Here is a 20,945-nt window from a genome sequence, read left to right on the forward strand (position 1 = left end):
TTTAGGCTTATCATCTGCTATTTATCTCGTATACCCCTATACTGTCTGTAAATTACTACCACCCCCTCAACGTGTTACTGTACTAGTCTTTGACGAGGGTCCGATCGATGCACCCGCTCACCACCTCCTCCACCGCGCTCCTCCGCCTCATCAAGTCGCTCTCGCCGGCGGTGCCGGGGGCGCACCTGTCGGCGTCCGGCATCCACTGCCTCCTCCTCAAGGCGGGGCTCCTCCACGCCGGGGCGCACCTCCCCACCGCGCTGCTCTCCGCGTACGCCTCGCTCGGCTGCCCCGCCCACGCGCGGTCCCTGTTCGATGAAATGCCTGAGCGGGGCCTCGTCGCGCGCACCGCCATGGCGCGGGCCCACGCCGCGTCCGGGCAGGCGGGCCAGGCCCTCGCTGTGTTCCGGGGAATACTGTCGGATGGCTTCGTCCCGGACAACGTTGCCCTGGCGGTCGTGCTTGCCGCTTGCCGTGGTGGCGCAGCTTCTTGCACGGCCAAGAGGAACCCAGGCAGGATGGTCCATGCTTTCATCGTGGTCAGCGGCATCGAGCCAGATATGTTCGTGTCCACCGAGCTTATCAGGGTCTACGGGGAGCGCGGCGAGCTGGCGGTTTCCAGAAGGCTCTTCGATGACATGCCGGTGAGGAGCAATGTTGCTTGGAACGCCATGGTGCACCAGTATGCCAGGAATAAAGACGTGGAGGCCGCGTATCATCTCTTTCTCGCGATGCCAAGGAGGGATGTGGTTTCGTGGAACACAGTGATAGCCGGGTATTGCCTGGCCGGCCGGTGCAGGGAGGCGTTAGGGCTGTTCCGTCAGATGGTATCTCCGTCGTCATGTCGGGTGCGTCCGAACGGACCTACCATGAGCACCGTCCTTGGTGCCTGTGCGGGTATCGGGTGTTTGGAGACTGGGATTTGGGTCCACGCGTACGTTGACAAGAATCAGATGAATGACGACGGCGCACTGGATAGATGCTTGATAGACATGTACGCCAAATGCGGCAGTATTGACAAGGCCCTGCAGGTTTTTGAGAAGGCGCCTGGGAAGAGGGACCTGTTCTCGTGGACAACGGTGATCTGTGGACTGGCGATGCATGGTCGCGCTGCCGATGCCTTGCAGATGTTCAACATGATGCAAGACGGTGGCATATGCCCTGATGATGTTACTCTTGTCGGGGTCTTAAATGCCTGTGCACATGGAGGGTTGGTGGACCAAGGCCTTGGGTACTTCTACTCCATGCAGGAGAAATATGGAATCACACCCAAGGTTGAACACTACGGTTGTATGGTCGATCTTCTTGGCCGCGTCGGGCGGTTGCCAGAAGCATACACGATGATAAAAACAATGCCGATGAAGCCTAACATGGTTATATGGGGAGCTTTCTTGAGTGCCTGCAAAGTTCATAGCTGTGTGGAACTTGGCGAGATCGCGGCAGCAGAGGTCACTAGGTTGGATCCAGAGGACCCTTGGGCAAGGGTCATGATGTCCAGCATGTATGCAAAAGCCCAGGATTGGAGTGGTCTTGCCAGGGAGAGGAGGGAGATGAACAGCCTGCTGATGAAGAAGACTCCAGGCTGCAGCTCGGTCGAGCTCGGCGGTGAGGTGCATGAGTTTGTTGCTGGTGGCAGCCAGCATCCTCTGCATGCTGAGATTTGTACTGTCCTGGAGTTTGTGGAGGCACAGTCACCCACAGATACAGGCTGAGGCACGCAAAGTTCTTCTTTTGAGGTTTCTGTTTTGCTGTTTTTTCTTGGCATGTGGGGCTGTCTGAGGGTGGATTTGTTGAGCCTCCGTAAGTGGTGCTGACTTCCTCCTTTAATCATGCGGAGGGCCTGAGGAAAAGATTGGATCGTGGGAGTTAAGCTGCCAGCGCCTAGCAATTGTCGAAGCTGTTGTTGCCATGTGCACAATATTACGGAATCCAATTGGTATGCTAAGATGACTGAGCTGAATATCCTAGACTCCTTTACCATGCTCTTGCACCAGCGGTGTTGCAGCTGCCAAACCATTGTAATGTAACTGCTGAGCGCATCATAGTTGTGGAAATGTAGATAACACCACAACTGCATTGTTGCAGAAATAATAAGCTTTCAAAATATTGTTTGGTTAGATCACTGACAATAGTGTTTGCCTGTGGCATTGCTTTGTGCCGTTAAAATAACTGTAATAACATGTGTGACATCCAACGATTACATAGAGTAGACAGAATGAGTTCATTACATTAGCACAATCTTCACTCTGAAAGGGGAGCTCCACGAGACTCCTGATCTGAAGGAAGATACAGGGAAGCTGAAAGTTCTATCTTATACTAATGGCAGAGTTGATGAACATGTGATTTGGTGCATAGTCTAATTAATTTCACAGCTATGAGCATATGATGGTAAGTTTGTTATTGACTGATTTATCTTCTCAGGTTGGTCGGTTTGAAGAATATCTTTGCGCGACAGCTACCTAATATGCCTAAAGAGTATATTGTCTGACTATGGATATGTAATTCCCAATCTAGTGTGCTTGTGGTTGATAATCTAGATACTGCCAATGTGGCTTACTTTTGAAAGTTGCTTAACTATCTTGATTATTTAGTAGTAGTAGTAGTACAGTAACTAACTCTATTTTGTTTGGCAGAACTCACAAATGAATGATGGTTATCAGGAATAATAATGTTGTAGGAAGCATTACTTACTGCCCTTATGCAAGGTAATGTTGCCATTTCAGAGTTAACCTTTAATCGGACTAACCGGATCGTGAGTTCATAGTATTTTTCATTTGCAGGGTTTCACAAAGGAGATAGCTTTTGACAAAGAAAGATGGCAGGGGTAACCTGTTGTGCAGCATATCTTTGTGAATTATGTTGTCTCATCAACTTATTATGTTCCTTGAGAGCATGGTATTGATATATCTAATTGTCACATTACAACTGCTAATTTTAACAGTTGGCTGCTTCTAGGTACATCAATGACTATGGTGGAGGAATATTGATGCAGTGCAGAATTGGTTTAAAGTTGACGTATGTTGATCTGACAACGATGATTTGGCATCAAAGACAGGTGTAGTTACAGGCCAATAGCTGCCCTGATCATCAATCACAAACAATTAGCTTCTAACAATCCTTCATTGATGCAACTGAATACATCTTCTTCCTTTTTTTTTTGCAATTGAAGCAATGTGGATGGCAGCGTCGTGCGCCGCTGTATGTTCGTGATCTGACAACGATGGTTTGGCATCAAAGACAGGTTGAGTGGTTGTGTTCCGCCCCCTGTCAGGTTGGCTCGCGCTAGGCAACATTTTCATGGAGACCTTTATGCTTGGGGCCTGGATCATTTGGAAGGAGGGTTTATAGAACTACACCTGAGCTACATAATCATATCAATAGTCTGATAGACTCCATGTAATTTCACTTTTTGGCCTCTACCCTTGTTGTAAATATGTGAACATATTCACCCCATTAATATATTCATAGCAGTAGGGGCCTTCTCTACTGTTCAAGGTAAAAAAAAAACAGTGGGGTTCATGATGGCCGTCTTGTGGGACAATGCTTGACGCCGGTGCATGGTATGTGTTGAAGACCAACTTGTCCAGAACATGGTTGAGAGATGACTGCCGATGTTGGCAGCGCCGTGAACAACCTCGAGAGTCCAGAGAACAACAATGCTCCAGTGGTCTTGACTTCTCATTTTCTTCCTCTTTTTTAATTAAATTTGTGATTGTTTGATGAAGTAGAGTCATTCTCTCAGTGATGATTAGATGATGGATGGTGCAAATCAATACTTGAATGTGTGGTGAACTGATACTTTGTCAAGTTTGCTTGAGTCAAGTAAATGCAGGTTTGTTAGCAACAGGAAGACACTGGTGTGGCAAGCCACGAACTCGAGTGTGGCGGGTTTAGCAGCAGTTCCCGCTACCATCGCTGGCGAAGCACATCCGCGTCCTCCTGGTGCGATGGTCAGCGAAAGGCAATGAGGCATCCCTCCCCGAGCCATGAGCTAGGCGCGGACAAGAACATCGTCTTCACTGACCACTTCTTCGCCAAGTACGAGCTGCTTTAGGAAAAATCTCCTTTTATTGATCTGGATGTACAAGCTAGCTTTATGAGGTATCTTCCTAGACCCCCTCCCCATGTTCGAGCAATAGCACGTATATTCGATTATACTGTGCATGCTGTGATTTTTCGTTTTGAATGGAAACTACAGAGAGCAGATAGGTAGAGCAACCGCTACACACCTTTGCATTTCCTTGGAAAAAGGTTAGCATATCTCTTTTTGTGATTAATGCTTTTCAGAATTCTGCTTTTTATCATATACTCCAAATGATTTATGATATATGACAGATGACTTTGTAGCTTATCTAGATCAACATTGATTAAGATACTGTCCGGTTGCATGCTTAGGATCTTTCCATTCCTTTTTATATTATTATTTCAGTCTTTGCTACAATTAACTTAGAAGAAAAAAGGAGGAAAATGCATGAGAAAACCTGATTGGTGTACTGGGCGATTTATATTTCCGATTTCCGTATACTGCGCCTGATCTATTCTGCATTTTCTCATCCTAAGCAACAAGAGCTAGATGTTATATCAAGACATTTTACTTTTAACACACTAGCACTACCAAGTCATACAATTGCAATTGTTTGCAACTGGCACGGCAGCTCTACAAGGACGTTGCAGCCATCAACATCAGAAAATACAATGAAAAAACCAGTACTATAATTATTAAAAAAGCACATGAGGAGCCTTCTGAATTCTAAAGAACTCTATTCTTCAGTTCCTTGATTCATTCTTCAGCAGATGGGCAGGGGCTCACCATTCCACTCCTTGAGGCACTCAAGCAGCGCGTCGATGTGCTTACCCTTGTTCATGGCAACAAACACCTTGTCCACCTCCTCACCAGGAGACCTCGTCTTCTCTCCGGTCAAGTACTCGGTTCCCAGCTCCTTGCGCACGAAGCGATAGAGCGGGTATGACCGGCATTCGGTGATGCGGTTATGCTGCGCTGCGGTGCCATTCTCCACGGCGCACCGGGCTGACTCGACCTCCCTTGGAAGCACCGCACGGAGCTCCTGCTCGAATGCGGCGAGCTTGGCGAACACTGACGTCTGCACATCCCGCTCGGCCTCACCGTTGGCCAAGGCATGCTCCACGAGAACTGCACGCATCTTCTGCATCAGTGGGTAGTTTGCGCTGCAAGGGTCATCTGCGTAGGCGAACACGGCCTCACGGTCGATCGTCAGGAGCAGGTCCTTCTCGCAGAAGCGTGCGTTGTGGAGATGGCCATTGCCATTGGTGCTCAGGGTCTTCCTTGCCACCATCTTCACACAGTTCTTGACGGCACCCCTGACGTTCTCCTCGAGGTGGCGGAGGTCGATAGCCTGGCACAGCGCGACCAAGAATGTCGAGGACATGAGCTTCAAAATGTCGATGGCCTCAGCGGTCTTCCTGGAAGAGATGAGACCGAGAGAGTTGACATCTTGGTTGTGCTGCTCCGCACTCTGCACATGGTTAGTCACGGGGTTGCCCAAGAATTGGAGCTCGGAGCAGTAGGAGGCCATGGCAATCTCAGCACCCTTCAAGCCATAGTCCAAGCTCGGGTTGCGCCCACCGGAGAGATTGGAAGGCAAACCATTGTTGTAGAAGTCGTTCACTAGCTCGGAGAACTGGGCAAACATGAGCTTGCCGATCGCAGCAATGGCAAGCCTGGTGTTGTCCATGGACACACCGATGGGTGTGCCCTGGAAGTTGCCACCGTGGATGGCCTTGCCTCGGGAGACATCGATGAGTGGGTTGTCGTTGACGGAGTTGATCTCACGCTCTATGGACTTGGTGGCGGCACGGATAACCTCAATCTGAGGGCCAAGCCATTGCGGCGATGTACGGAGGGCATACCTATCTTGCTTTGGCTTCATCAGTGGGTCGAGCTCGCCGAGCTTCTTGGCGAGCATCATGTAGGAGCTGCCTTCAAGGATGTGCTCCATGATAGCCGCGGCCTCGATCTGACCAGGGTGGTGCTTCAGCTTGTGCGTGAGGTGGTCGGTGTACTCTGGCTTGCCGTTCATGACCTCACAGAACACAGCTGACAGAACCTCGGCGAGGACGCCAAGAATGTTAGCCTCGAAGAGCACCATGGATGCCAACCCGGAGCCAACCGCGGTGCCGTTGACCATGGCAAGGCCTTCCTTGGGCTGCAGCTCGAAGAAACCGTGTTGGATGCCGGCGATTTTGAAAGCCTCTGCTGCGTTAACCTTGGTGCCATCTGGAGCGGTCGCCATGGAATTTGGGCGACCGGTCACAAGGCCCGCGATGTAGGACAGCGGGACAAGGTCACCGGATGCCGTGATGGTGCCCCGGAGCGGTAGGCACGGTGTGACGTTGGCGTTGAGAAGCGTGGCGATGGTCTCGAGGATCTCAAAGCGGATGCCAGAGTAGCCCTGGAGTAGGGTGTTGACGCGGACGAGCATGGCGGCCCTGGTGGTCGCGGCGGGCAGGACGTGGCCATCGCTGCCGGTGCCGAAGGCTCCCGCGTTCAGAAACCTGATGAGTTCTCTCTGGAGAGCGCCGCCCTCCTTGGTCCTCCTGTGGGAGGTCGCGCCAAAGCCGGTGGTGACACCGTAGCTGTCGGTGCCGTTGGCCATGCTGTTCATGACCCAGTCGCTGCTCTCCTTGACGCGTCCACGGGCGGATTCGTCGAGCTCCACCCTGGTGTCGGCGCCGGCAGCCACCGCGGCGACCATGGCGATAGTCAGGCTGGCGCCCTCCATGGTCACCACCGGGCGGCGGTACTCCTCCACCATCTGCTTCACAGCATCCAAATGGCTCCCCGACAGATCGTCGGCAGCTTTTCCCCAGTTGAGAGGGTCAGCCCGCGCCGGCTGCGCCATGCACAGGCCATCGCCGTTGGCGGCAAAATGATCGTTCTCGCACTCCATGGAGATATGCAAAGAAGTGGTAAAGCAAGTAAGCTAGACACTGCTATGTGTGTATGTGTATCTGGATTGTTTGTGAAAGTGTGGATGGATTGATCGGACTTGTGCTGAAGAGGAGCTCGAATTGCAGAGGAAGGTGCTGCTCTTCTTGGAGCGGAATGGAGGCAGAGCAGGGATTAAGTAGGCAGTGCGGCTGAGGCTGAGCAAGTGAGCAGGGTAGGTGCGCCTGGGTGTGGGTTGGTGTGGACCTGGAAGGCGAGGTTGACCACAGGATTGGTGGGTGCAGAGCTCCATTGGCCATGAGACATGACCACGACTGCGTACGGACCGGGTGGTGGCTACGTAGAGGAGCGCGTTGGCGTCTTGGTGGCAGGGGGTTGGTGCTCGAGGAGGAAGCTGCTGACTTGGTGGTCTTCTATTTCCAGGTCGAATGCCAGACGATCTCGTCTTAAGCAGGCACATGCACTGCTGTGCGTTTCTCATCCACAGTAATCTAACTTGCTACTGGCAACGTTGCTATGAACATGAAAATTATTTTGTGAGGTTAATTTTCCTGTAGGTGCTCACATGGTCAAGATTCTAGTTCTATGTCAGTTTTTTTAAAGGGGGATATGTCAGTACTAATCATGCATCATATTGTTAACAACATATGTTAACAATCATTGTACTACTAGTTCTAATCACACATCAGATGGTTAGTTGTTCAGCACACTAGTGTGTGCTGCAGCCTGCGGGCTACACCACCTGTTGCTGAAGGCGGCGTTACCTAGCTAACTGGCTGATACCACAAACGCTCAACTACGGGGCGGCTGCTTAGTTACACAATTTGTACAAAACTACTACTCCATATTCTAAAATCCAAAAGGTGCCAGGTTTGTCTAGCCAAAGCAAACTATGGACAACCAGGGTCGTAATCTGCTAGCTAGTGCTCCGTGTTCTTTTGGGGAGTGTGAAGAACCCAACATATTCTATTTTTAGGTTTGAGATTAAGCTAGCACACATTGGACATGGCCATGTGGGAATTGAGCTGAGCTTGATCGTGACCTTGAGTATTTCCTATTGCAGTACCACGTTTTCCTGCTGCCTCTTTTCCTGTGTATGAATTTCCTTGCTGCCAAAACCCTCGCGGTCGGTCGGTCCATCGGTCAGGGGTCCTCTCATGTTATGCCTATTCCGGATTGAACGTTAAAGACATTCTGACGCATAATTACATAATTACAGCTCGCTCCATTATGGCCTTGTTGTACCACCTCTAGTTCAAAATAATTCCCCAAAAATGGATGTAACATTTTTGGACTAGATACATTAATTTTTGGGCAATTATTTTGACCCGGAGGGGATAACAATTTTATCCCATTAATATATTCATAGCAGTATGGGCCTTCCCTACTGTTCAAGGTTCAAAAAGAAAAACCGTTCATGATGGCCGTCTCGTGGGACAACTCTCATCGCTCGACGCCGGCGCACAGTATTGCGTGGAAGACCAACTTGCCCAGAACATGGTTGAGAGATTACTGCTGCCAAGGCTTGAACAACCTCGAGAGTCCAGAGAACGACAATACTCCAGTGTTCTTGATTTCTCATTTTCTTCCTCTTTTTTAATTGAATTTGTGATTGTTTCATGATGTAGAATCATTCTCTCAGTGATGATTAGATGATGTATGGTGCAAATCAATGCTTGCATGTGTGGTGAACTGATACTTTGTCAAGTTTGCTTGAGTCAAGTAAACACAGGTTTGTTAGCAACAGGAAGACACTGGTGTGGCAAGCCACGGACTCGAGTGTGGCGGGTTTAGCAGCAGTTCCCGCTACCGTCGCTGACGAAGCACATCTGCGTGCTCCTGGTGCGATCGTCAGCGAAAGGCAATGAGGCATCCTTCCCCGAGCCATGTGCTAGGCGCGGACAAGAACACCGTCTTCACTGACCACTTCTTCGCCAAGTACGAGCTGCGTTAGGAAAAATCTCCTTTTATTGATCTGGATGTACAAGCTAGCTTTATGAGGTATCTTCCTAGACCCCCTCCCCATGTTCGAGCAATAGCACGTATTTTCGATGATACTGTGCATGCTGTGATTTTTCGTTTTGAATGGAAACTACAAAGAGCAGATAGGTAGAGCAACCTCTACACACCTTTGCATTTCCTTGGAAAAAGGTTAGCATATCTCTTTTTGTGATGAATGCTTTTGAGAATTCTGCTTTTTATCATATACTCCATATGATTTATGATATATGACAGATGACTTTGTAGCTTATCTAGATCAACATTGATTAAGATACTGTCCGGTTGCATGCTTAGAATCTTTCCATTCCTTTTCAGTATTATTTCAGTCTTTGCTACAATTAACTTAGAAGAAAAGAGGAGGAAAATGCATGAGAAAACCTCAATATTTTTTCCCGTATGCTCATATTCTCCCATCAGTGGCTGACTAGGGAAACCAAATTAATGGTCATCATCGCTTGCACCATGCAGATAAAGACCTGATTGGTGTACTGCGCGATTTATATTTCCGATTTCAGTATACTGCACCTGACCTATTCTGCATTTTCTCATCCTAAGCAACAAGAGCTAGATATTATATCAAGACATTTTACTTTTAACACACTAGCACTACCAAATCATACAATTGCAATTGTTTGCAACTGGCACGGCAGCTCTACAAGGACGTTGCAGCCATCAACATCAGAAAATACAATGAAAAAACCAGTACTATAATTATTAAAAAAGCACATGAGGAGCCTTCTGAATTCTAAAGAACTCTATTCTTCAGTTCCTTGATTCATTCTTCAGCAGATGGGCAGGGGCTCACCATTCCACTCCTTGAGGCACTCAAGCAGCGCGTCGATGTGCTTACCCTTGTTCATGGCAACAAACACCTTGTCCACCTCCTCACCAGGAGACCTCGTCTTCTCTCCGGTCAAGTACTCGGTTCCCAGCTCCTTGCGCACGAAGCGATAGAGCGGGTATGACCGGCATTCGGTGATGCGGTTATGCTGCGCTGCGGTGCCATTCTCCACGGCGCACCGGGCTGACTCGACCTCCCTTGGAAGCACCGCACGGAGCTCCTGCTCGAATGCGGCGAGCTTGGCGAACACTGACGTCTGCACATCCCGCTCGGCCTCACCGTTGGCCAAGGCATGCTCCACGAGAACTGCACGCATCTTCTGCATCAGTGGGTAGTTTGCGCTGCAAGGGTCATCTGCGTAGGCGAACACGGCCTCACGGTCGATCGTCAGGAGCAGGTCCTTCTCGCAGAAGCGTGCGTTGTGGAGATGGCCATTGCCATTGGTGCTCAGGGTCTTCCTTGCCACCATCTTCACACAGTTCTTGACGGCACCCCTGACGTTCTCCTCGAGGTGGCGGAGGTCGATAGCCTGGCACAGCGCGACCAAGAATGTCGAGGACATGAGCTTCAAAATGTCGATGGCCTCAGCGGTCTTCCTGGAAGAGATGAGACCGAGAGAGTTGACATCTTGGTTGTGCTGCTCCGCACTCTGCACATGGTTAGTCACGGGGTTGCCCAAGAATTGGAGCTCGGAGCAGTAGGAGGCCATGGCAATCTCAGCACCCTTCAAGCCATAGTCCAAGCTCGGGTTGCGCCCACCGGAGAGATTGGAAGGCAAACCATTGTTGTAGAAGTCGTTCACTAGCTCGGAGAACTGGGCAAACATGAGCTTGCCGATCGCAGCAATGGCAAGCCTGGTGTTGTCCATGGACACACCGATGGGCGTGCCCTGGAAGTTGCCACCGTGGATGGCCTTGCCTCGGGAGACATCGATGAGTGGGTTGTCATTGACGGAGTTGATCTCACGCTCAATGGACTTGGTGGCGGCACGGATAACCTCAATCTGAGGGCCAAGCCATTGCGGCGATGTACGGAGGGCATACCTATCTTGCTTTGGCTTCATCAGTGGGTCGAGCTCGCCGAGCTTCTTGGCGAGCATCATGTAGGAGCTGCCTTCAAGGATGTGCTCCATGATAGCCGCGGCCTCGATCTGACCAGGGTGGTGCTTCAGCTTGTGCGTGAGGTGGTCGGTGTACTCTGGCTTGCCGTTCATGACCTCACAGAACACAGCTGACAGAACCTCGGCGAGGACGCCAAGAATGTTAGCCTCGAAGAGCACCATGGATGCCAACCCGGAGCCAACCGCGGTGCCGTTGACCATGGCAAGGCCTTCCTTGGGCTGCAGCTCGAAGAAACCGTGTTGGATGCCGGCGATTTTGAAAGCCTCTGCTGCGTTAACCTTGGTGCCATCTGGAGCGGTCGCCACGGAATTTGGGCGACCGGTCACAAGGCCCGCGATGTAGGACAGCGGGACAAGGTCACCGGATGCCGTGATGGTGCCCCGGAGCGGTAGGCACGGTGTGACGTTGGCGTTGAGAAGCGTGGCGATGGTCTCGAGGATCTCAAAGCGGATGCCAGAGTAGCCCTGGAGTAGGGTGTTGACGCGGACGAGCATGGCGGCCCTGGTGGTCGCGGCGGGCAGGACGTGGCCATCGCTGCCGGTGCCGAAGGCTCCCGCGTTCAGAAACCTGATGAGTTCTCTCTGGAGAGCGCCGCCCTCCTTGGTCCTCCTGTGGGAGGTCGCGCCAAAGCCGGTGGTGACACCGTAGCTGTCGGTGCCGTTGGCCATGCTGTTCATGACCCAGTCGCTGCTCTCCTTGACGCGTCCACGGGCGGATTCGTCGAGCTCCACCCTGGTGTCGGCGCTGGCAGCCACCGCGGCGACCATGGCGATAGTCAGGCTGGCGCCCTCCATGGTCACCACCGGGCGGCGGTACTCCTCCACCATCTGCTTCACAGCATCCAAATGGCTCCCCGACAGATCGTCGGCAGCTTTTCCCCAGTTGAGAGGGTCAGCCCGCGCCGGCTGCGCCATGCACAGGCCATCGCCGTTGGCGGCAAAATGATCGTTCTCGCACTCCATGGAGATATGCAAAGAAGTGGTAAAGCAAGTAAGCTAGACACTGCTATGTGTGTATGTGTATCTGGATTGTTTGTGAAAGTGTGGATGGATTGATCGGACTTGTGCTGAAGAGGAGCTCGAATTGCAGAGGAAGGTGCTGCTCTTCTTTGAGCGGAATGTGGGCAGGGCAGGGATTAAATAGGCAGTGCGTCTGAGGCTGAGCAAGTGAGCAGGGTAGGTGCGCCTAGGTGTGGGTTGGTTTGGACCTGGAAGGCGAGGTTGACTACAGGATTGGTGGGTGCAGAGCTCCACTGGCCATGAGCCATGACCATGACTGCGTACGGACCGGGTGGTGGCTACGTAGAGGAGCGCGTTGGCGTCTTGGTGGCAGGGGGGTTGGTGCTCGGGGAGGAAGCTTCTGACTTGGTGGCCTTCTATTTCCAGGTCCAATGCCAGGCGCTCGTTGTCTTAAGCAGGCAGATGCACTTGTGTGCGTGTTTCATCCACAGTAATCTAACTTTCTAGTTTCTATTGCCAACGTTGGTATGAATATTATAATTATTTTGTGAGGTTCATTTCCTGTAGGTGCTCACATGATCAAGATTCTAGTACTACTATGTCAGTTTTTTTTAAGAAAGGGGATATGTCAGTATTAATCATGCATCATATTCTTAACAGCTTATATATGTTAACAATCGTTCTACTAGTACTAATCACACATCAGATCGATGCTTAGTTGTTCACCAATCACCACACTAGTGTCTGCTGCGTGGTACATTAACTATTGCTCAAAGCGGCGTTACCTAACTGATTGATACCACAAACGCTCAACTTTGAGTTTTGAGCGTGCAAACCATGCATGCTCCTTTTGCTGTCAATATTGAAGAATTTAAAGCAAGTGGGGCGGCTGCTTGATTACACCATGTGTACAAAGCTATGGACAAACCGGGTTGATCATCTTCTAGCTAGCTAGTGCTCCATATTCTTGTGGGGAGTGTGAAGAACCCCACATATTCTATTTTTAGGTTTGAGATTAAGCTAGCACACATGGGACATGGCCATGTGGCTGTCGAGCTGAGCTCGACCGTGACCTTAAGCATTTCCTATTGCAGTACCACGTTTTTCCTGCTGCCTATTTTTCTGTGTATGAATTTCCTTGTTGCCAAAACCCTCTCATGATATGCGTTTCCCGGTCGGCCGGTCGGTCGGTCAGTCAAGGGTCCGCTCTCGTGTTATGCATATTCTTCCGGCCGGCCTAGCCACTCCTCTGGTGTGAAGTGCACACTTAGACTTGACGGACTTGACTATTGTTGAGCAGATATTCTGGGAAGAATCATTTCTTTGGTGAGAGTGATGTTTTGGCTCTTGGGTGCATAGGATTCCTTTATTTTGAAATGAACCGCTGATACATTTTGAAATGTTAAAAAATTCAAAACGAAAAATTCACGTGTACATCTTCACATGCTATGTGTGCACAAAGTTTTTCCATGAAAAATAAACTTGTCATTTGGGCTGTTTACAAAAATGGTGCTAAAAATAAGGTTTTTTGTGAGACATGTTTTTGTCTTTTTACACCAACCATGAAAAATATTATTTTTTATGAAACTGTACGAACGCACATATTATCGAGATGTACATGTTAATTTTTTTTATAATTAGAAATAAACTTTTTGAGTGAAGGGAGCATATACACATCCTGAAACCAAATTGAATTGCGCAAGTTTTACATGGCAAAACTAACTGTAAAGAGTTTCAGATGTGGCTGCACCCAAGTAGGAATAACCAAGGGCAAAATCGCGCCTTCGGCAAGTGGCATTTGGTTGTATCAAAGGTCCACCGATGTTAACCCGTACCGATGATGGACAGAAAAAATCCGTTACCGGTATGTCGTCGGTTGGTCTCCGCGTCGCTTATCGCTGACACGTAAAATAAAAATACGTCATTGGTTGTTGCTTTGGGGTCTGACCCGGGGTTGAAAAAAGCTCTACTCTGAACTGATTAGATAGAGGCAAGGTAGTATAGTTTATTAAAAACAGTAAATAGTATTTTTCATTTGCAGGGTTTCACAAAGGAGATAACTTTTGACAAAGAAAGATGGCAGGGGTAACCTGCTGAGCAGCATATCATTGTAAATTATGTGTCTTATCAACTTATTATGTTCCTTGAGAGTATGATATTGATATATCGAATTGTCAATTACAACTGCTGATTTAAACAGCTGGCTGGTTCTAGGTACATCAAGGACTATGGTGGAGGAATATTGATGTATTGCAGAATTGATCTGAAGTTGCCGTATGTTGATCTGGCAACTATGATTTGGCATCAAAGACAGGTGTAGTTACAGGACAATAGCTGCCCTGATCATCAATTGCAAACAATTAGCTTCTAGCAATCCTTCATTGATGCAACTGAACCCGTCTTCTTCTTCTTCTTGTTTTGCAATTGAAGCATTGTGGATGGCAGTGCCATGCGCCGCTGTATGTTTGTGATCATCCTGGTTGAGTGGTGGTTCTCTGTCCCGTGTCGGGTGGGCTTGCGCTCTCCAGCGCGTCGAGGTAGGTGCCTGGACAGTGGGGTTCATTAGGATGCATTGGCAGAGTCAGTCAAGGCAATAGATTGGACATTATAGCCCATGCTAGGCAACATTGGGTGCAACCCTTATTCATGGAGATCTTTATGCTTAGGGGTGGAAACGGGTCGGATAGTGCCCTTCCCATACGGATGTGAATACGGATGTTGTGAATTCGGAGCGGATGTTACTCGAATACGAATACGGATCGGATGTTTTCTCAATTCGGAGCGGATACGAATATAAGGAAATAATAGATTCATGTCTTATAATGAGCCAACTATAGAATGGTAGAGAGATAAATAACATAATGCATAGTAGTTTCAAGTTGAATCACATAAAAGAACATTAGACCGATTTGTTAGCTTTTCTAGGTTAGGTAATTGGCATATTAGGGTCGAAGTACTAAAATTGGCTAACATAATCTTATTCGGATACGGAAATATCCATTTCCATATCCACATTTGCTTCAAAATTCAATACCAAATTTGTATTTGTTTTTTGTAAAACGGATCCGGATATTTACCATATCCATTTTCACAGACGTCTGGATTCGAATATTACCACTTTCATTTTTAATTTCTCGAATGCGAATGTCGGATAATATGGACTATCCACTACCAGTTTCCACCCCTATTTATGCTAGGAGCCTGGAGCATTTGGAAGGAGAGGAATAATCTTTTTTTTAATGAAGCAACCCCAGATATAGACTCTTGGAAGAGGAGATTCACTACTGATTTTAGACTGCTGGTTCATAGAACTAAGCCTGAGCTACATAATTATATCAATAGTCTGCTAGACTCCATGTTATTTCACTTTTGGCCTCTGGCCTTGTTGTAAATATGTAACATTTCCCCCCAGTAATATATTCATAGCAGTAGGGGTCTTCAACTGTTCAAGGTTCAGAAAAAGAACAATGGGAGTTCATGGGATAACGGTCGACGCCGGCGCACGGTATGTGTGGAAGACCAACTTGCCCAGAACATGGTTGAGAGATTATTGCCGATGTTGGCAGCGGCATGAACAACCTTGAGAGTCCAGAGAATGACCATGCTCCAGTGTTCTTCATTTCTCATTTTTTTTTTCCTCTTTTTAAATTGAATTTGTGATTGTTCGATGAACTAGAGTGATTCTAGTGATTATTAGATGATGGATGGTGCAAATCAATGCTTGAATGTGTGTTGAACTCATACTGTGTCAAGTTTGCTTGAGTGGACTAAATGCAGGTTTGTTAGCAACGGGAAGCCACCGGTGTGGCAAGCCACGAATTCGAGTGTGGCGGGTTCAGCGGCCGTTCCTTCTGCCATCGCCAGTGAAGCATATCTGTGCACTCCTGGTGCGATGGTCAGTGAGGGCAACAAAGCATCTATCCCCGAGCCGGCGCTAGGCGCGGACAAGAGCATTGTCTTCTCTGAGCACTTCTTCGCCAAGTTCAAGCTGGGTTAGGAAAAATCTTCTTTTATTGATATGGATGTACAAGCTAGCTTTATGAGGTATCTTCGCTGATACTGTGCATGCTGTGATTTTTTGTTTTGAATGGAAACTACAGGGAGCAGATAGGTAGAGCAACCGCTACTCACCTTAGCATTTCCTTGGAAAAAGGTTAGCATATCTCTTTTTGTGAGGAATGCTTTTGAGAATTCTCCTTTTTATGATATATATGATGGATCCAATGTTTAATTGGCACGACCAAACGAGTCTATGCAAATGACTTTGTAGCTTATCTAGATTAACTTTGATTAGAAAGATACTGTCGGTTTGCATGCTTAGGATCTTTCCATTCCTTTTTACATTATTATTTCAGTCTTTGCTACAATTAATTTAGAAGAAAAGAGGAGGGAAACGCATGAGAAAACCTCAATATTTTCCTGTATGTTCATATTCTTCCATCAGTAGCTGACTAGGGATACCAAAATTAATGGTCATCATCACTTCCACCATGCAGATAAAGACCTGATTGGTCTACTGGGCGATTTATATTTCTGATTTCAGTATACTGCGCCTGATCTATTCTGCATTTTCTCATCCTAAGCAACAAGAGCTAGATGTTATATCAAGACATTTTATTTTTAACACACTAGCACTACCAAGTCATACAATTGCAATTGTTTGCAACTGGCACGGCAGCTTTACAAGGACATTGCAGCCATCGACATCAGAAAATACAATGAAAAAAGCAGTACTATACTTATTAACAAAGCACATGAGGATCCTTCTAAATTCTAAAGCACTCTATTCTTCAGTTCCTTGATTCATTCTTCAGCAGATGGGCAGGGGCTCACCATTCCACTCCTTGAGGCACTCAAGCAGCGCGTCGATGTGCTTACCCTTGTTCATGGCAACAAACACCTTGTCCACCTCCTCACCAGGAGACCTCGTCTTCTCTCCGGTCAAGTACTCGGTTCCCAACTCCTTGCGCACGAAGCGATAGAGCGGGTATGAACGGCATTCGGTGATGCGGTTATGCTGCGCTGCGGTGCCATTCTCCACGGCACACCGGGCTGACTCGACCTCCCTTGGAAGCACCGCACGGAGCTCCTGCTCGAATGCGGCGAGCTTGGCGAACACTGATGTCTGCACATCCCGCTCAGCCTCACCGTTGGCCAAAGCATGCTCCACGAGAACTGCACGCATCTTCTGCATCAGTGGGTAGTTTGCGCTGCAAGGGTCATCTGCGTAGGCGAACACGGCCTCACGGTCGATCATCAGGAGCAGGTCCTTCTCGCAGAAGCGTGCGTTGTGGAGATGGCCATTGTCATTGGTGCTCAGGGTCTTCCTTGCCACCATCTTCACACAGTTCTTGACGGCACCCCTGACATTCTCCTCGAGGTGGCGGAGGTCGATAGCCTGGCACAGTGCCACCAAGAATGTCGAGGACATGAGCTTCAAAATGTCGATGGCCTCAGCGGTCTTCCTGGAAGAGATGAGACCGAGAGAGTTGACATCTTGGTTGTGCTGCTCCGCACTCTGCACATGGTTAGTCACGGGGTTGCCCAAGAATTGGAGCTCGGAGCAGTAGGAGGCCATGGCAATCTCAGCACCCTTCAAGCCATAGTCCAAGCTCGGGTTGCGCCCACCGGAGAGATTGGAAGGCAAACCATTGTTGTAGAAGTCGTTCACTAGCTCGGAGAACTGGGCAAACATGAGCTTGCCGATCGCAGCAATGGCAAGCCTGGTGTTGTCCATGGACACACCGATGGGCGTGCCCTGGAAGTTGCCACCGTGGATGGCCTTGCCTCGGGAGACATCGATGAGTGGGTTGTCGTTGACGGAGTTGATCTCACGCTCAATGGACTTGGTGGCGGCACGGATAACCTCAATCTGAGGGCCAAGCCATTGCGGCGATGTACGGAGGGCATACCTATCTTGCTTTGGCTTCATCAGTGGGTCGAGCTCGCCGAGCTTCTTGGCGAGCATCATATAGGAGCTGCCTTCAAGGATGTGCTCCATGATAGCCGCGGCCTCGATCTGACCAGGGTGGTGCTTCAGCTTGTGCGTGAGGTGGTCGGTGTACTCTGGCTTGCCGTTCATGACCTCACAGAACACAGCTGACAGAACCTCAGCGAGGACGCCAAGAATGTTAGCCTCGAAGAGCACCATGGACGCCAGCCCGGATCCAACCGCGGTACCATTGACCATGGCAAGGCCTTCCTTGGGCTGCAGCTCAAAGAAACCATGATGGATGCCGGCTATTTTGAAAGCCTCTGCTGCGTTAACCTTGCTACCATCTGGAGCGGTCGCCACAGAATTTGGGCGACCAGTAACAAGACCCGCGATGTATGACAGCGGGACAAGGTCACCGGATGCCGTGATGGTGCCCCGGAGCGGTAGGCACGGTGTGACGTTGGCGTTGAGAAGCGAGGCGATGGTCTCAAGGATCTCAAAGCGGATGCCAGAGTAGCCCTGGAGCAGGGTGTTGACGCGGACGAGCATGGCTGCCCTGGTGGTCGCAGCAGGCAGGACGTGGCCATCGCTGCCGGTGCCGAAGGCCCCCGCATTAAGAAACCTGATGAGCTCTCTTTGGAGAGCTCCGCCCTCCTTGGTCCTCCGGTGAGAGGTGGCGCCGAAGCCGGTGGTGACACCGTAGCTGTCGGTGCCATTGGCCATGCTGTTCATGACCCAGTCGCTGCTCTCCTTGACGCGTCCCCGGGCAGACTCGTCGAGCTCCACCCTGGTCTCGGCGCCGGCTGCCACTGCGGCGACCATGGCGATTGTCAGGCTGGCGCCCTCCATGGTTACCACCGGGCGGCGGTACTCCTCCACCATCCGCTTCACGGCATCCAAATGGCTCCCCGAGAGCTCCTCAGCAGCTTTTCCCCAGTTCAGTGGGTCGGCCCGCGCCGGCTGCGCCACGCACAGGCCGTCGCCGTTGGCGGCAGCATGATCGTTCTGGCACTCCATGGAAATATGCAAAGAAGTGGTAAATCAAGTAATCTAGACACTGCTACGTGTGTATGTGTATCTGGATATCTTGCGAAAGTGTGGATGGATTGATTGTTGTCTCGAGGACGAACTTGCTGAAGAGGAGCTCGAATTGAAGAGGAAGGTGCGGCTCTTCTTGGAGCAGAATGGAGGAAGAGCAGGTATTAAATAGGCAGCGCAGCTGAGGCTAGGCAGGGTAGGTGTGGGTGTGGGTTGGTGTGGACCTGGAAGGCGAAGTTGACCACAGGATTGGTTGGTGCTCTTGGGAGCGCTGCTGACTTGGTCGTCTTCTATTCGGAGGCGCTCGTCGTCTTAAGCAGGCATATGCACTGCCCTGCGTTTCTCATCCACAGTAATCTGCTAACTTGCTATTAGCAACGTTGGTATCAACATGAAAATAATTTTGTGAGGTTCATTTTCCCCTATGTATGTGCTCACATGGTCAAGATTCAGTAATCAGTATGTCAGTTCTTTTAAACGGGATATGCTAGTATTATTCATGGATCATGTTGTTAACAGCTAATATATATGTTAACAGTCATTGTACTACTAGTTATAAATCACACATCAGATGGTTAGCTGTACACCACACTAGTGTCTGCTGCGTGCCACTCCACCTGTTGTTGCTGAAGGTGGTGTTACCTAACTCACTGATACCACAAACACTCAACTTCGAGTTCTGAACGTGCAAACCATGCTCCTTTTGTTGTTGTCGATATTGAAGAATTTGAAGCAAGCAGGGTGGCTGCTTAATTACACCATGTGTACAAAACTACTACTCTATATTCTTAAATAATACAAAAGGTGCCAGGTTTGTCTAGCCAAAGCAAAGTATGGACGACCGGGGTCGTCATCCGCTAGATAGTGCTCCATGTTCTTTTGGGGAGTGAAGAACCCCACATATTCTATTTTTAGGTTTGAGATTAAGCTAGGACACATGGGACATGGCCGTGTGGGAGTCGAGCTGAGCTCGATCGTGACCTTGAGTATTTCCTATTGTAGTATTGCAGTAGTACCACGTTTTTTTGCTGTCGCTTTTCCTGTGTATGAATTTCCTTGCTGCCAAAACCCTCTCATGTGATGCGTTCCCCAGGTCGGTCGGTCAGTCAGTCAGTCAGTCAGGGGTCCTCTCATGTTATACATATTCCGGTCTGAATGTTTAACACATTCTGATGCAAACTTCCGGCCGGCCTAGCCATTCATCCTCCGTCAATCAAGTTTCCTTCTCAAGTGCACACTTGACTTGACGGACGTACTTGACTATTGTTGAGCAGATATCCTGGGAAGAATCATTTCTTTCATGTTTTACATTGTACTCGAGAGATTACATGGTAATAACTGTAATAAAGATTTTCAGATGTGGCTGCGCCCAAGTACCAATAACCAAGGGCAAAATTGTGCGTGTTTGGCCACGAGGCCAACGCACATGCCAGACTTTTCCACGGCAAGTGGCATTTGGTTGTATCTCCAGCCTTAGACTAGACAGTTTCACCAGGAGGAGGAACGGAAGCGGAAGAAGCTGCTCTTGCGTCTGCTCGGTCATCCGCGTGCACACTGTGACCACGCCTGCGACTTTGCGAGACTGACTGAAGGTGAAGGTGAAGTTTACGTGGAATGCGTGCGTTCATACGTGGGCAGGGGGACTTCCCCCTGCCTCCCGTGTCGCTCCGCTGGGGGCGACACCGGGGGCGAAACCCTAGTGCCGCCTCACCCCTCCCCCTTCCTCCCCTAGCCTCGCCGCCACCAGAGGGGCTGCCGGGCAAGCCCGTGCGGCACCGAGGAAGGTGGCGGCGGGGATCTCGCCGCTCTGCCTCGCGCGGAGGGCTTCGAAACGCCGGGGCGGCGGCCCCGGGCTGGGTGGACGGCGTCGATTCGGCGGCGGGTGGCGTCCGTGGTGCGTGCCCTCCCCCTCCCTCGGCCGTGCGGGCGGCGAGGAGGTGGTGGCCGGAGGTCAGGGGGCCGGGCTGAGCCGCCGGCCCTGGTCCCAGATCTGAAGCTCGAAGCCTCTTTTGGCCCGATTTGCTCCTCCCCTGCCTGATCTGGTGCTGGGCGATCTCCGTCGGTCCAGGTGCAAGGTGGGCTGGTTCGGTGCGGGCACGTACCGGGGGAAACCCTTGGCCAG

General features: G+C 49.9%; 4 protein-coding genes across 6 annotated transcripts; 1 reads left to right on the forward strand and 3 right to left on the reverse strand.

Moving 5' to 3' along the window:
• Positions 1 to 10: 10 nt before the first annotated feature.
• On the forward strand, positions 11 to 3,489 carry LOC127344935 (pentatricopeptide repeat-containing protein At5g08510). Of its 3 annotated transcripts, XR_007878309.2 has the most exons (5): positions 11 to 1,936; positions 2,634 to 2,705; positions 2,781 to 2,824; positions 2,956 to 3,055; positions 3,170 to 3,489. XR_007878309.2 is itself a non-coding variant. In XM_051371317.1 (1 exon), exon 1 carries the CDS (start codon positions 108 to 110, stop codon positions 1,710 to 1,712), a length of 1,605 nt encoding a protein of 534 aa, XP_051227277.1. In that variant the 5' UTR covers positions 11 to 107; the 3' UTR covers positions 1,713 to 2,122. The 3 variants fall into 3 exon arrangements, 1 of the variants encoding a protein (XP_051227277.1); XR_007878310.2 differs by lacking the exons at positions 2,634 to 2,705; positions 2,781 to 2,824; positions 2,956 to 3,055; positions 3,170 to 3,489 and adding an exon at positions 2,422 to 2,566; XM_051371317.1 differs by lacking the exons at positions 2,634 to 2,705; positions 2,781 to 2,824; positions 2,956 to 3,055; positions 3,170 to 3,489 and having other exon boundaries at positions 11 to 2,122.
• A 1,087-nt stretch (positions 3,490 to 4,576) lies between these two features.
• Positions 4,577 to 7,088, reverse strand: LOC127344934 (phenylalanine ammonia-lyase-like). The gene has a single exon (XM_051371316.2). It carries the CDS (start codon positions 6,927 to 6,929, stop codon positions 4,788 to 4,790), a length of 2,142 nt encoding a protein of 713 aa, XP_051227276.1. The 5' UTR covers positions 6,930 to 7,088; the 3' UTR covers positions 4,577 to 4,787.
• Positions 7,089 to 9,480: 2,392 nt separating this feature from the next.
• On the reverse strand, positions 9,481 to 12,015 carry LOC127344936 (phenylalanine ammonia-lyase-like). Its single transcript, XM_051371318.2, has one exon. The coding sequence runs from the start codon at positions 11,851 to 11,853 to the stop codon at positions 9,712 to 9,714; it is 2,142 nt and encodes a 713-aa protein (XP_051227278.2). The 5' UTR covers positions 11,854 to 12,015; the 3' UTR covers positions 9,481 to 9,711.
• Positions 12,016 to 16,341: 4,326 nt separating this feature from the next.
• On the reverse strand, positions 16,342 to 18,964 carry LOC127344933 (phenylalanine ammonia-lyase-like). The gene has a single exon (XM_051371315.2). The coding sequence runs from the start codon at positions 18,800 to 18,802 to the stop codon at positions 16,661 to 16,663; it is 2,142 nt and encodes a 713-aa protein (XP_051227275.1). The 5' UTR covers positions 18,803 to 18,964; the 3' UTR covers positions 16,342 to 16,660.
• Between the last annotated feature and the right edge of the window lie 1,981 nt (positions 18,965 to 20,945).

The sequence above is a fragment of the Lolium perenne genome, chromosome 6 (assembly GCF_019359855.2).
Source record: "Lolium perenne isolate Kyuss_39 chromosome 6, Kyuss_2.0, whole genome shotgun sequence".
Lineage (NCBI taxonomy): Eukaryota > Viridiplantae > Streptophyta > Magnoliopsida > Poales > Poaceae > Lolium > Lolium perenne.

Coding starts and splice junctions, on each gene's coding strand:
- LOC127344935 (XM_051371317.1), top strand. CDS start 108: ATGCACCCGCTCACCACCTCCTCCACCGCGCTCCTCCGCCTCATCAAG.
- LOC127344934 (XM_051371316.2), bottom strand. CDS start 6,929: ATGGAGTGCGAGAACGATCATTTTGCCGCCAACGGCGATGGCCTGTGC.
- LOC127344936 (XM_051371318.2), bottom strand. CDS start 11,853: ATGGAGTGCGAGAACGATCATTTTGCCGCCAACGGCGATGGCCTGTGC.
- LOC127344933 (XM_051371315.2), bottom strand. CDS start 18,802: ATGGAGTGCCAGAACGATCATGCTGCCGCCAACGGCGACGGCCTGTGC.